General features: G+C 61.8%; 1 protein-coding gene across 1 annotated transcript; it reads left to right on the top strand.

Moving 5' to 3' along the window:
- Positions 1 to 2,671: 2,671 nt before the first annotated feature.
- On the top strand, positions 2,672 to 12,852 carry IHH (Indian hedgehog signaling molecule). The gene is made up of 3 exons (XM_065638072.1): positions 2,672 to 2,974; positions 8,768 to 9,029; positions 12,191 to 12,852. The coding sequence occupies exons 1-3, from the start codon at positions 2,672 to 2,674 to the stop codon at positions 12,850 to 12,852; spliced, it is 1,227 nt and encodes a 408-aa protein (XP_065494144.1).
- The last annotated feature ends 2,138 nt before the right edge of the window (positions 12,853 to 14,990 follow it).

A 14,990-nucleotide genomic window follows, 5' to 3' on the forward strand; every position in this document is an offset into this window, starting at 1 on the left:
TAATTCCTCCCTGTGGCCTAGTGCTGCAGCAGCAAATGTCCCTTCCCACCAGCTTCCTGAGCAGAAATCTGCCCCCGCAGCAGAAATCTCCCCTCACTCCTTGGTTAGACAGACCCTGTTACAGCCTGCAGCCCCATCCTTGCGCACCCAGTTCTGCCTGCCCTATCGTGCCTGGGGTTCCTGTACCACTTGGTCCTATGTGCCACTGGGCTTTGCCTGGCAAGGACACAGGCTGGCGTTGGGAATGCTGATGCTGTGGGCAATGGTGCTCCCATAATCTGCCTCAGCCCCCCTGGAAGGGGTTGCTGAGAGCCGGGACGCATTCCCAGCTGCAGAGCCACTCCTGCCACCAGCACAGGGCAGTGGGGCTGGGGCAGGACCGGGGGTGTTTGGAGCTGGGACAGTTCCTAGGGGGCTGCTCTTCAGCACAGAGCTGTTAGTGAGCAAGTCATTCTCCTGTGTCCCATGTCCCATGCAGGATCCAGGCCAGCCCAGCAGGTCCCTGCTGCATGAGGAGGTGGTGGACACTGCACCCAGTGACAGGATACTGTCACTGTGGCCAGAGCTGATGCAGGATGCTGGGGCCCCTGCATGGATAGGAGCTGCTGTCACAGACAAACGCAGCTCCCTGTCTGCAGCCCTGGGCTTCCATGGGACATGAATGTTGTACCAATGAGGGCTGGGCAAGGCTGCTGTCAGCCTAGAGCCGCTGGGAGAAGGACAGACACATGTGACATGCATGCTGCATGTTGGCAGGCTGCAGACGTTCTTTGAAGGTCTGAGTTTAGTCATCAGCAGACATAGGGCACTTCTGCCTCCGGGTGCTCTGCATCCCACCAAACTCAGCACCACCACAGATGATCCTGTTCCCCACTCCCTCGTGTCAGTGATGAGCAAGGTGGGGACCTGAGCTTATTCCTTTGGTGGGAGTATAAACTGGCCTGGAGGACCCTGTTACTTAGCCCAGGCTCCAATTTTCCTGTGCCCGTGAGGCACAGAGAACTGTGCCCCTTCTGCAGCCCCTGGAAGCCAGGAGCAGGGATGGGCAGTGGTGCTATGACTTTTTCCATCTGTTCTCCCTGCTGACGATGCCCTTAAGGATGCTCCACTGGAAGGATCAGCTGAACAGATATGGAAGTGGGGTGGCCTGGGACTGCTGGCCAGACCCTCTTGCTGCATCATGTGCAGGAGTAGCGAGGCAGACTCACCATCCTGCACAGTGTCAGGACTTCATAGAGGCTCTGGATACTGGTTTTGAGTACGAAACAACAGTATGAAAAGCTGATGGAGACACCTCCGGCCAGCTGCACTTCCCTTGCAGCTCCTGCAAAGGAAAATGGTCCACTGGGGCCACTGGATGGTGGCATCCCAATCCTGTGGTTGTTGCTGGCTCTGCAACCTGCATCCCTCTTGTCCGAGTTTCTTGGTCCCACTGAGGTCAGCACAACCCTGCTGTCAGAGCCCAGCTGCTGGCTGGGCTGTTCCAGCCTGGCCTCTCTGTGTATCCCTAGGACTGACCCATGCCCTGTGCCCATCAAAGAGCTGGCAAGGGGACATCCCTGAGAGTTGTGTATGCAGGGGCATCCGAAGGCACTGCCTCACCTGGGAATGTCCTGGGCAGCCAGAGGGAGTGCAAGCAGAGCTGTGCTGAACCCCTCCCCGGCACACAGCTGGGGGAGAACCGAGGGGGCCCTGCAAGCCCTCGCTCCTGAAATCAGGGTGTTGTATTTACTTTCCCCTTTTGGCAGCTAGAAGGGGAAGCCCATCCCAGCCCCTCATTGTTGTCTCAGCGAGTTAATCAGATGCCATAATCCTGTTGTGGAAATATCGGGCCTCCCTGGAAACAATGGGGAGCGAGAATATTGTGGTTAAATTTCAACCAGCTGCCTCCCTGCTCTGTTTGATCCCCGCCCGCAGGCCCGGGCCCCTGGCGAGCAGGCGGCGCGGCAGGGGCCGGAGCCCCGGGGGTGCCACCCCGCGCCCACGCCGCCGCGGGGGAGCCCCCGCGGGACACCCCGGGGAGGGTGTGCGGCGGGCCAGGCGCGGCTCGGGGCGGCGGCGGGGCTGCCCCGGGGGGCAGGTGGCAGCGGGCACCCCCGGCGGGGTGGGCTGCGGGCCGTGGTGATCGGCCGGGGGGAGGAGGCTGCGGGCGGCCCGGGGCAGGTTCCGCGGGGAGGAGGCGAGGGAGGGAGGGCGCTGGGAGGCTGGGACACGGGCAGGGTGCGGTCCTGGCGGTTCCCGGTCCCGGATCTCTTCAATTTCCCCTCTCACTCCTGCCCGGGGAGCGGAGGCAGCGGCGGCTCCGGCTCCGGCTCCAGCCCCGCCGCGCTGACCGCCGAAGCGCAAACCGCGGGGGGCTCCGGCAGCGCCGAGCCCCGCGCCCCGCAAGCGGCCGCTCCCCTGCCAAAACAAACGTCCCTTCGCTATTTATTGCCGCCGCCGGGCCAGGGCAGCTCAGAGCGGGCCGCCACCGGCCCGCCGCACCAGGCAGCCGGAGCGCACCGCGCCGGGCAGCCGCCGCGCCCCGTCGCTGCCGCCGCCACCGGCACCTGTCCGCCGGCTGCGCGCCGCATGGGGAGCCCCGGGGCGGGCGGCGGGAGCGGCGGCCGAGCCTAGCGGGGCCCCCGAAGCCGCCGGTCCCCCGGGCCGCCCCGGGGCCGCCGGGCGCGCCATGAAGCCGGCGCGGCTGCTGCTGCTGCTGAGCGGGTGCGCGCTGCTGCTGGCGCCGGCCGTGCGCGGCTGCGGGCCGGGCAGGGTGGTGGGCAGCCGCCGCCGCCCGCCCCGCAAGCTCATCCCGCTCGCCTACAAGCAGTTCAGCCCCAACGTCCCCGAGAAGACGCTGGGGGCCAGCGGCCGCTACGAGGGCAAGATCGCGCGTAACTCGGAGCGCTTCAAGGAGCTCACGCCCAACTACAACCCCGACATCATCTTCAAGGACGAGGAGAACACAGGCGCCGACCGGCTCATGACCCAGGTACGGCCCCACCGCCGCCCGCTTCTCCCCGCTCGCCGAGCACCTGCGGGCACCGGAGCTGCCCGGGAACGTCCTGCGCCTCGCTGTCCTAGGACAGCGCGGGCAGCAGCGGGGGACCCGACGCTGCAGCTTCCCCGTCCTGCTCAGGGCATTCCGGTGCCCGGCCCGGTCTCCCGGCTGTGTAGCGCAGGCATCTCCCTTCGCCGGGCGCTGCAAAGCTCTGCCCCTTCGGTTGGGCTGGGCGCATCGGACCCGGAGCGTGCAGCAGCGTGTCCCGCTGCGCACTGGTACAGCAGCACCCTGCGCCCGGAGCCGGCAGCACGCTGCCCCGTAAGCCGGCAGCATCCTGTCCCCCGAGATGGCAGCACCTTACTCCGCTGCCCTTCGGAGCTTGTGGCACCCATGCCTGCTGCACCCCGAGGTGTGCCCTTGTGCCTCCCGAGCTCACAGCAGCCTGCCCTGGTGCCCCCGTGAGCCTGCCACACTGCCCCTGATCCGGCAGCATCCTGCCAAACCACTCCCGAGCCGGCACTGCTGTGCCATGCTGTTCCCCGATCGGGCAGCACTCTGCCCCGCTGCACCCATCCTGCCCTTGCCTCTCTGCTCTCCCTACCGTCTGGCACAGCTGTCAGCCTGCCTACTGGAGCCGAGAGGTACAGCAGAGCCTGGTGTGCTGGCAGACAGGGGAGCGGGCAGAGCAGCCAGCTGGGCTCCAGGAGCACCCTCGTTGTCCTTGTCCCCACTCTGCTGCCGAAACCCTGTGCCCTGCCTTAGTGCCCCATTCCCGCGTGTCTCCATGTGGGATGGTGAAGGGTGCCTGGTGAGGGCTGCCCTCAGCTTGCTGCACTTGGGGATGAGGACAACCTGTTGTTGCAAATGCTGTGTTGCAGCCAGCTTGCAAGTGCCCTGGGCCAGTGGGAAGGAGAGGTGGGGGGGACAGAGGACAGCAGCGGAGGAGGGGGTGATGCTGGACGAAGGTTACTCTGTGTTTTAATATTGCCAGGAGAATGCCTGAGGGTTTCAGGAATGCAGATAAGGAGCCACACGGCCTTGCTAAGAAACCTGGCCACCAGCCTCAACACTGGGTTACAGCCTGAGCAAGATCCTGGGAGAGGCAGGGGGGAGCTGAGGCTGCCCTGCTGACCGCTGCACCCCTGGTCTGGGGCTGGTGGGTGGGTGAGCATGGATGGCCATGGTGGCAGGTGCTGAGTGGGGCTCTGGCAATGGCCTCTGGACAAGGCGTTGGTAACAACAGGAGGAGAACTGGCTTGAGTGCTGGCTAGCTGCAGGCTACAAACTGCAGCAGAGGTACAGAGACCCCCTGTGAGGCAGCACCAAGCTCAGAGTTGCACAAGTCATAGTTGCTGGTCGGTCACTGGAGCTCTGGGGCTGGGCTGGAGCCAGCATCCCTCAGGGAATAGCCTCAGGGACACCTGAGGAAGCAGTGAGCTCCGCTAGTCCATGCATTGGGGAAGCAGGCGACATCATATTGCTTGAGTTGGAGGCAAGAGAGTGCTTACAGCTGTGTTTGCTCTTGACAGTGCTCCCACTGCCTGCCCTAACCCAGCCAGTGTTCTCTGGAATCCCTGGGAGAGGGAGGGCTCCATGTCTCACCTGCCAGCCCCACACTTCCCGCTGTCCTACTGCCTTGTTGGCAGGGTACCTGCAAGCTCTCTGGTCTTCTTGCAGTGCCCAAATGAGGATTCTTACCCCAGCCAGGGTTCTTACCCTGGCCACCGCATGTCCATGCACAGATAGGTACCATGGTGCCTTGGGCAGCTCTGCAGGGAACTGTCCCAATTGCTGTGGAGGTGGCATGACTTCTGGTAGCTTGATGCCATTCCACAGCCCTCCGGGCTTGTCCTGTGGCCCCTGGCTGTGGTAGATGTCCCCAGACGTGGGAGCTCTGGCACTGGCACCATGCCCTATGTTGCTATGGGTTGAGAAAGGCCATTGACCCAACTCCTTGTCCCTTCCCCCAGTGCGCTGGCTTTTACTGCTGTTGACTCACTTCAAACCTGTTTTCTTTCCCCAAGTCCAAGGGTCTGGGTGTCCCAGGCAGCCGGAAGATGCTGCCTGCTTGGCGGGGGTGGGTAGTGCTGCTCTCTGCCCGCCTTCCCTTTATCATTTCATCTTCCTCAAGAATTCCAGTGTGTTTGCTCTCGCTGGTCCCACTCGGAGGTGCTGAGATAAGACTGGAGGCAGAGCCCGCCTCACCTCTCCCCAGCAACCTGGCCCAGGAATGTCATGGGCCCCCTGCCCCCATGGAGTCTCAACCCCAAGCCTCTCCCTACCCCAGCCATCACCCCTTGAAGCTGCTATTGTCCCAACTGGCATGGAGACCATCCTTGAAGTGGTGAGGAGTTTCTCATGGAGACCTTGGGATAGGACTCTTGGCTTCCTTTGGGAGAAACTTCACCAAATGGGGAGATGCTAGTGTGACCCCTCTTCTCCTGGCCAGACTTTGGACGTGGGGGTGGCTGTGGCCAAGCAGGCTCCATCTACAACACCTCTGCTGAGACTGTGGTCACACCTGAGTGTCCTTTGTACCTCCCCTGAGATGGCCTTGGGGTCCCTGCTGACTGTGCACTGTCTTGGAGCTGTGCCCTACCTTCCAGACTGGCTGCCTTCCCTAAAGTGGTTTAGCTTCCCTCACAGAACATGATCCTGTCGCCAGTCTGTACATGAGAAGGAGGATGCTAGTGTTGGTCAGAGGGGAGAACATCTCTGCTCAGCCCAGCCCAACATCCCCAAGGTCTCCACCGTGATGTGCATAGAACAGTATAGAGTCACCTAGTGTGGTGGCATAGGACCTTGTCCTGCGTGTGGCCTGGGGGTGCCCAGTCATCTGCGCCACTACAGGGACATGCTGTGCCCCCTGTTTATGCATTGTCACCACCCACCTTCCTCCCAAACCCCGCTATGTGCCCCTTGCATGGGTTTCAACCTCCTGTCTGGGCACCAGAACAGTGCTGGGGCTGGTGAGCCATGGCTCAGTGCAACATGGCTGAGCTTGGACATCCCACTCCAGCTGGGGTCCCACAGGGCCCATGGGACATGGTGGCATTTCCACATCTTTGCCGTCACCTTACCAGATCTCGTGTTCACCCTGAGGTGGGAGGGGGGCCGTGCCATGCAGGCAGGTATGGTCACCCTGGTCCCTGAGGATGCTGTAGCCTCTCTGAATTGTGCATGGGGAGGAGGTGGGCTCTCCCTGCAGCCCCTGCAAGCACAGAGCCTGCAGACAGCCCTTGCCTGCGGGTTTCTTGGTCCCTGCCTATCTGTCTGTGCAGGCCGCAGAGCCCCTGGGCAGGCAGTGCCCACCCCTGCCTGTGTGCCCTTGCGTATCACTGTCTGCTCCCCATTTGTCATCGCTCATCCCTGCCTGCTCCCTGCCCATCCATGCCTGCTCCTTGCCCGGAGCCCGCTGCTCCGCTGCCTGTCCGTGCCTGCTCCCCACCCGCTGGTACCTGCCATCTCCCTGACCCTCCCTGCCCGTCCTTGCCTGCTCCCTGTCCATTGGTACCTGCTACCTTCCCGTCGCTGCCTGCTCCCTGCTCGTCGGTACCTGCTCCCTGCCGGTCCCTGCCCGTGCTCTGACACCTGCTGGCCACCACGGGCACAGGCAGAGCCGCCCGTGTCGGCAGCCCGGGGACAGGGTGCTCCGGAGCCCTGCCTGCCGCTGCGTGCCCAGCCGGGTGGGCAGGCAGCTGAGAAGTGCTCCGGGCCGGGCTGGGAGGTGGGACCCTTGGGCTGTGCTGGCAGAGGCACATGCAGAGGACAAGGCATCCCAGGTGGATCCTGCCAGGAAAGGGTGGCCCTGGCCCAGGGGCTGGTGGCTGGCACTGTCCCTGCCTCGGGGACAGGGGTTGAAGGGTCTCGGGTGTTTGTGTGCAGGCAGTGTGACCCTGGAGAACAGAAGGGCTGGCAGTGAGGGCAGGAGGGGTGCTCAGAGTAGGATGCTTTTGTGGGAGTGGCAAAAGGATGACTGGAGTGACGGCTGGGAGATGCAAGGTGGCACTGGGGACTCCCTGCTTGTCTCCAGCCCTCAACCCCCTTACTGCCCTTCTCCGCAGGGTCCCCATGGAGTCAGGGACCTTGGGAGCTGTTTGTGGCATATGCCAAGTGGCACCACAGTGGTGTTGGACGGGACAAAAGTCATTCCCCTCCCTATCTCACCTGACAACTGTTTGTCCAACACCTTCCTGGCTTATCTCCCCACACCCAGGGAGCCGTGGGATGAGGGCAGAGGTGCTCCTCCGCCCCACACAGGGCAAAAGCCTGACTGGCACTGCCCTTCCTAGGACCTGGATCCCACCAAGCACAAGCGGGTTTCCCTGAAAGCAGCAATGCTTACGGCCCCTGGAAGGGAGCAGGTGCTTGAGGTTAGAGTGAGGGCTTATATTTTGGGGGGCAGCTCCCTGTGAAGGCACTGCTGAGGCATTTCTGAGCCTGGGGGTGTAGCCAACATCAAGTTTTATAGCCCTGGCTCATGCCCACCATTACTGTGTCTCACAGCCCACAGACATCCCATGGTAGGGAGTTCCAGCACTGAGCTTGGCATCACATGAAAATATCCCCTGTGGTGGCTGTTTTTTAGATTGCTGCCTAGTTATTTCATTTAGTGCTTCCCAAGACTGTCCTCATGTGTGACCATGAATGCTCTGTCCTTCACTTTGATTTTTATAGCACTCTCTGGGACCTTCCAGCATCTCCTTTCTAGGCTGCATAGTCCTAGTCCATCCACCTGGTTTTTTTTGTGTAGAAGCTCCCATATTGCTTGTCTTATGTCTTTTCTAGCTCTCCTCCACCTGATTTACAGCAGGGGAAGGGACCAGAAGTGCAGGATATACTTTTGCAAGACAAGTGCGCAGGGGCTTGGTCCCTCCCTGAGATGCAGCTGTGGCTGGGGGAAGCAGGCAGTGCAGGGCAAGGCTGTGAGGGCTGCAGCACAGGTATGCAGGGCTGGCATTCCTCTGCTTGCTGGAGAGTGCTGGGGTGCAAGAGACAGCAGCAGAGGAACGAAGGGCAAATGAGGCAGGGAAGTTGCCTAGCTTGTGTGACCTCTGTGGCCACCAGGTCTGGGTCTTTTGGGATCTTCTGCTGTTCTTCAGCCCTGGATTTTCAGCCCTTGTGGCAGGGAGAGGTGGACGGGGCTTCACCCACATCCCTTCTGCTTCAGCACAACAGAGCTCTTGGGTGCATTTGGCGTTTCTCACATGAACAGGGGCTGGATGAAGCTATGAGGCTGCCCAGTGCTGCGTCCTTGTGTCTCAGGACTTGACGAGTGATAACAAGCAAAGCTGTGCTGAGAACTGGCCAAGTTGTTTCATTTGTGCCCGGGGGCAGTGCGGAGGACCTTAGGGGATTCTCTCAACCAGGAGGCAGCAGGGTCTCAGCTGCTGCATCTTCCTTCTGTCAGCTGGGAGCCCCTGGGGCAGTGCTAGTACAGGGGAGGTGTGTGGCAAGCAGAGAGGATATTTTACTCTGACCAAGGCTTTGCTGCCCAACAGGCTTTTCAACGAGCTGGGATGTAGGGGAGAGATGTGTCCCGTGGGACATCTGTGGCGGATGCTGTGTCAAACAAGGGAGTATTAGGCACTGCAAGGAGTCTGGTGGGCATGGGATGGACAAGACACCTCATGTTCTCAGTTCTTCCTCTGCTGGGCCAACCCACAAAGGGTCTAGAGACTCAGAGAGGCTTCATGGAAACGTGATGGGATACAGCCTGCCAACCAGGCAGCTAACTGCCCCTTCCAAAAAGCTTTTACTGACTGCCCTTCTGCTTCACAGCGCTGCAAGGACCGCTTGAATTCCCTGGCCATCTCCGTTATGAATCAGTGGCCAGGCGTGAAGCTGCGGGTGACAGAGGGCTGGGATGAAGACGGGCACCACTCAGAGGAGTCGCTGCATTACGAGGGCCGAGCTGTGGACATCACGACCTCAGACCGGGACCGCAACAAATACGGCATGCTGGCTCGCCTGGCCGTGGAGGCTGGCTTTGACTGGGTCTACTACGAGTCCAAGGCTCACATCCACTGCTCCGTCAAGTCAGGTAAGCTGAGGGAAGGCAGTGAGTGGGGCCAGGGACCAGTACCCCAGGTTGCAGCATACACAGGGGAGCCTGGCTGGCTGGGTGGGGTGCTCAGGGGAGGGTCCTGGCTCTTGCAGCCTGATTTCCCTATCTGAGGCAGACAGTCAGGTGGGGAGTGAGTCACACACCTGTGGCCAGCAGTGCCACGGGGCAAATTCCCCATGTAGCTCCGTCCATCTGCAGTCTGACCCATCCTCTCTACCTGTCTCCTTTTCCCACTCCCTGTCCCCCTTTCCCTCAGCCTATCCCCAAGTCTGCCCATCACATCTGGCTGCCCCGCCGCTGCCCTTGCATTCCATTAGTGCCCAGCTGGCCATGCTCAGCCCCATCCAGCCCTGCCCTCCTCCACCGCTGGCTGCTCTTGAGCTCCTGCTGTCGCAGCAGCATCCATCCAGCCCTGACCATCCAGGGTCGGGGACACCCAGACAGGGACAGGCCAGGGTGCCCTGGGATCAGATCTCTGCTGCGCAGCTTCTGCAGAGGAGAGCAGAGCTGGGGGATGCTGCGGGCAGAGGGAGCTGGTCTGGAGCCGGGGATGCTGTTGTCGTTGGTGGTGTTTGCTCCCCCCGTGCAGGGGGACAGCTAGTCTCGGGCCCTGCCCGTGGCCGGGACGGGACTGCGTGGGGTGCAAAGGTCTCCCCCAGGCCAGGGAGAAGCTGCTCTGCCTGGGATGCTGCAGCCCCGGCCCCCGCATAGCTCCCGCCGGGCGGCCGCTCTGGCTGCGGGCGGCAGAGGGCAGCAGCGGCCCACGCACGGCACCCGCCACGCAGGGACACGCTCCTCTCGCGGCCACCCGCCGGGAGAGGGCCGTGCTGCCGCCCGGGTGCCTGCCGGCCCATGTCGTGACAGGCTGGGAAGGGCTCTGTGTGTGCGTGGGCTTGCATGGGCGCAGGGTCAGCCTCGGCGGCGGAACGCCCGTGCACACCAGCACCGTGCTGGCACACGGCCGTCGAGCCTGAGAGCTGTGCCTGCACACGGAGCAGTGGCATGCACACGCCCGAGGAGAGGGCTGTGACTGCACATCCCTGCCCACAGACATGCCCACACACCCCTGTGCCGCACACTGTGCCGTGGTGGTGCCAGGGCCGGGACACCGGCACAGCCCCATGTCTCTCGTCTGTGGGCTCAGCTCCCACCGCAGTCTGCTTGTCCTACTGCCCTAGCCCGTGGCCAGCGGCCTGACACCCCTAGACGCCAGCCTGGCCCCCCGCGCTGACCCACTCCCCCGTGCCGATGCCAGGATGGGCACAACGTCAGTCGGCGATGGAGGTGGGGCGACCGCACCGCAGAGAGGGAACGACGCACCCCCGAAGAAGAGGGACAAAGCGTGGGCGAAGAACCAGGGCTTCCGCACCCCAGGGCACCCTGTGGGGCTGGCCAAAGGAGTGGGGCCAGGCTCTGAAGCAAGGACCATGACCGCAGAGCCTTGGGGCTGGCCAGAGAAGTGGGGCTGTGCCCCTGGAGAAGGACAGAGGCTCTTGAATCCTGGGATGCTCCCCTGGACCAGCCAAAGAGGGATGCCATGGCCCAGGCAGCAGACTAGGGCTCCGAGGTCCTGAAGGGTTTCTGGAAACTGGCCACAGGCCCCTTGCTCTGCAGCAACTCCCCCATATTTATCCCTGAGGCCATGGGGAGCTCTGGGGTGTGTGGTGGAGGCTGTGGAGTGCATATCCTGACTCCCCCAGAGACGTATACAGAGGGCAGCCGGGCTGCTCCTGCCTCTTAGTAAATGGCTTTTATTTTTGTACGGATGGCTGTGTGGCCTGTTGTGTGTATCGCATCTCCTCAGGTCCCCCACTGCACCTGTGCACCCCTCCATGCCCAGTGCCTGTGCCCCCCGCTTCTGCCAGGTGGCCCTCTCACCCTTCTGCCAGCCCCTCCTCATGGCTCTGCCTCCTGCCTGGATCTGTGGGGTGCAGGATTTGGGACTTGGCCTTTGGGGCAGGCATGGGGCGGATGCTGCACCTCATTTGAGCAATAAAAGGATTCTGTCCCAGAAATGGATGCCTCTCTTCATGGGCCTGGGGGCTGGGATTTGGCTCTGCCCGAAGATGGAGAGGGATGGGTGGGCAGTGCCATCTGAGTGGGGAGGCTCAAGGACTAGATGGGGGTCTGGGAGAGGGCCTGGGAGTTCAAGACTGGGACTAAGCAGGGCCAGGAGCAGGACCCTAGATGGCAGATGGTGGGAGGGCATCAAAGGTGGGATTGCTGGGACTTGGGTGACCAGAAGTGCTGTGAGAGCTGCACGCCGTTCCTTGGAAAGCCAGGATTCCCCTGCTAAGTGCCAGGGTTGGCCCCTGGTAGCACCAGGTGACTCACTGCATCTTTTCATCTGGGAAGGGGTAGGACCACTGTGCCACCATCTCAGGGAACAAGCCCCAGAGAGTTTGGGTGCTTTGCCCTGTGACAACTGCTAGTGAAGCCCTGCCTAGGAGGCTAGTGGCATTTGCCCGATGATGGCTACAGGCTGTGACACCTCCCTGCAGCTCAGAGAGGGGGTGGGCTGGCATCAGCGGTTCAGCTAGAATGAGACAAGTGGGTGGGAGAAGGGAGCAGAGCTGCAGCACGGGGTAGGGGTGTGCTGCGGTGCTGGGGGAGGACGTTGCGACCTGTGCTGTTCTTTGTAGCATCCTCCCTGGTGGTACCCAGGCCCAGAGCTGCAGGGGAGGGGAATGCTGTGGGCACGCAGAGTGTGACAAGGTATTCTGGTCCTCAGCCTACTTCTGGGTCAGGGTTCTGCCTCCCCTCTTTTGAGCACTGCCTTGAACATTTGAGGCTGTGGCTTTGCCCCACTCCCCCTTGCCAGGCAGGTTTTGGGACCCGGCTCTGCAGAGCAGTCCTAGCGCCCTGGCACTGCAACAGGGAGCAGGTGCTGCCACATGTGGCTTGAACCCCCAAGTGCCACCACCAGTGACATACTGGCTGGGGGACCAGGTGCCCAGGGAGGCTGGATTGGTGGCTGGGGCCATGTAAGGGACCTGTGCATATTGATGATGCCAGTACAGGGTTATCCCTGGGTGGGCAAAGCCAGTCAGCCCGGGAGGGTCTCTGTGCATCACGGAGGGACAATGCTGAGGGTCTGGCAGATGGGTAATCCTCCTATCCTCTCTCTCCCCGCGCAGAGCACTCAGCCGCTGCGAAGACGGGGGGCTGCTTCCCTGGGCGGGCACTGGCGACGCTGGAGGATGGTGCCCAAACACCGCTGTGGGCACTGCGCCCAGGCCAGCGGGTGCTGGCAATGGATGGGGCAGGCAGGCCCACATACAGCGACTTCTTGACTTTCCTGGACAAGGAGCCCCACGTTCTCACCTCCTTCCACGTCATCGAGACACGGGAACCATCCCGGCACCTGGCCCTGACGCCCACCCACCTGCTCTTCGTGGCTGAGAACGCCTCAGCACCTGCTGCTCACTTCCGCCCCACCTTTGCCAGCCGTGTGCGCCCTGGACATTTTGTGCTGGTGGCAGCGGAGGGGGGTGGCTGGCAGCCCGCCGAAGTGATGGGGGTGTGGGACCAGAGGGACGTGGGAGCCTACGCCCCACTGACGCGCCATGGGACACTGGTGGTGGATGGTGTGGTGGCCTCGTGCTTTGCCCTGGTGCAGGAGCAACAGCTGGCACAGCTGGCCTTTTGGCCACTCCGGCTCTACCACAGCCTGGTGGGGTGGCCAGGGGTGCAGGGGAATGGCGTGCACTGGTACTCGGGGCTGCTTTACCGCCTGGGCAGGCTGCTCCTGCCCCCCGACAGCTTCCACCCACTGGGGGTGCCCTGGGCAGAGAGCTGAGGGTGCGCCCCGGCCATGGCTGGCACTGCTGGTGGAGGTGGTGGCTGTGGGGCAGCTCAGTGGGGCCCAGCACCCCCTCCCAAAGCTGGGTACCCAGGAGGAGCTGCCTCCAGTCCTGCCTGCTCAGGGCACAGCCACCTCCCGGCTGGGGGGCACCAGGGCTCCCCGCACACCTCCTCTATGCCCACCACCCCCTTCTCACCCCCTGTTCCTGGGGGTAGGGGAGAGGCATTAAGGGTCCCCCCCGGACATAGGGGTGCCCCTGGCTGGATCCACATGCTGCTATTTGTGTGTGTGATGTGTGTGTGTGTGTGCAGAATTAGCTAACAACAGAAGTCTGATAGACGAAGGGGACCAGGGAGAGGAGAGAGCCTCTGCCTGACGGCTGCTCCTAGCCTGGCTGCACCCAGCAGGGAGGCTCTGGGAGAGGGGTCCCAGGGGCCTTTGCTGGGCAGCCCTGGCAGGAGAGTGGACAATGCCATCCCACCCTGGGACATGGCAACTGGGAGAAGAGTGACCAGGGTACTGGGACAGTGCCTTGCCCTTAGGCCTGAATACAGGTGCAGGGGGGCACCCAAAACCAATCCCTGTATGCCTGTGGTGCATGGCTACGGGGAGGCTGTGACAGCACAGGGACCTCTGGCTGGTGAGAGAGGGTTGGAGAGGCAGGAGAGTGCGAGTGCCAGCTGGGCATGGGCACGCACAGGTGAGAGCAGGGGAGGGGAGAGCCAGGGCTGCAGCCCCAGCTTGACGGAGCCAGAGGAAGGAAAGCAGCTGGGAGAAAGCACTCCCTTCCTCACCTTCTTGGCATCTCGCCCCAAAGCTGGCTCAGCCCAAAGCTAAAAAGCTCCCCATGCTCCAGACCCTGCCTGGTCTGATGTCTCCAGCCTCCCAGGCATCCCAAACCCTCAGGGTAACTCATTGCTGCTCACCCGCTCCCAGGACCTGAAGGGAGTCCCATCAGAGCTGCAGCCATGGTCTGCCCCCATGTCCTAGCTAGAACCTCAGCCTCCCATGGCTCCATGTTAGTGGAGGTGAGGGGGCTTGGTGGGGCTGTGACCCATGTCCCGCCTGCAGCATCATGTGTCTTTATTTATTTATCTGCTCTTTGTATGTGCCATAGTGGGAGGCAGTGTGGGTGCATGCAGGGTGAGGTGGGAGCAGGCGGGAGGAAAAGCTGTTTGGGGGGGGAAGGGGTATATTTTTTTTTTTTAAACAAAAAGCAGAAACTATTTAAAGATTATTTTAAAGCACAGTTTTTATGGTGATTGTCGTCCAGGGTGAAGTGAGAGAGCGTGAGCGCAGCTGACAGCAGGTGTATTTTTGTCTCTTCACTGGATGTACCTTTCCTGGCCAGGGACACATCCCAATAAATCCATCATCTCTCAGGCAGGTGCTCTGAGCTCTGGTCTGGGGAGGGCAGGCAGGGATTGCAGAGGCTTAGTACTCATCATAAACAGGACAGACAGGGACAGAGGACATCTTGCTCTTCTATAAGAGCAAGAAATTTTCATCTCAGCGCACCTCCACCAGTAAGGACAAGCTTTCCTTCCCTGCTCCCCCATACCCAGGGGAGGCTGCAGGAGTGACGCAGCCTATGTGGGACCAATCTGTCACTGGGACCAGCTGGAAACTTGGGCAAGAGAGGCAAGACATAGGAAGGACAGCCACTACTGGGCCACCAGGGACATCTCTCCATCCCAGTCTGGGCCCACTGCCCCGGTGCCTGGCTGTGCTGGGACACCGTTCCCCACCCTTTCCATCACCACAACACCCGCTAACCCAGAGCTCCTGGAGAACCCTGCATGCCAAGTTTCCAATATCACTTTAGGCCAGTGCTAGCCACTGTTGGCTCTGTCCCCTGACCTCCTGCCAGCCCTGTCCCCCCTTCACCCCCTGCCCATGTGCCCTATGCTCAGACACCCTGCCCCAGACTCCTGGAGGGGCTGAGAGCAGAGTCCCCACCCCAGGTTTCCCTGGACCCCACATCATGGTGAGTGCAGAGCAATTCGGCAGCCAGCTGTCAGCAAGGGCCCTCATCACCACGGCTAATTTAAGGGCTCTGTGAGGCGGCTGAGCTAATTTAATTAGGTTCTTATTACAGACAAGGACAAATTGGTCCCTGGGGGGGGACACGG

Source organism: Caloenas nicobarica, chromosome 6 (genome assembly GCF_036013445.1).
Source record: "Caloenas nicobarica isolate bCalNic1 chromosome 6, bCalNic1.hap1, whole genome shotgun sequence".
In the NCBI taxonomy this organism is placed as follows: domain Eukaryota; kingdom Metazoa; phylum Chordata; class Aves; order Columbiformes; family Columbidae; genus Caloenas; species Caloenas nicobarica.

Coding starts and splice junctions, on each gene's coding strand:
- IHH (XM_065638072.1), top strand. CDS start 2,672: ATGAAGCCGGCGCGGCTGCTGCTGCTGCTGAGCGGGTGCGCGCTGCTG. Junction 2,975..8,767: donor CCGACCGGCTCATGACCCAG/GTACGGCCCCAC, acceptor TCTGCTTCACAG/CGCTGCAAGGACCGCTTGAA. Junction 9,030..12,190: donor CCACTGCTCCGTCAAGTCAG/GTAAGCTGAGGG, acceptor CTCCCCGCGCAG/AGCACTCAGCCGCTGCGAAG.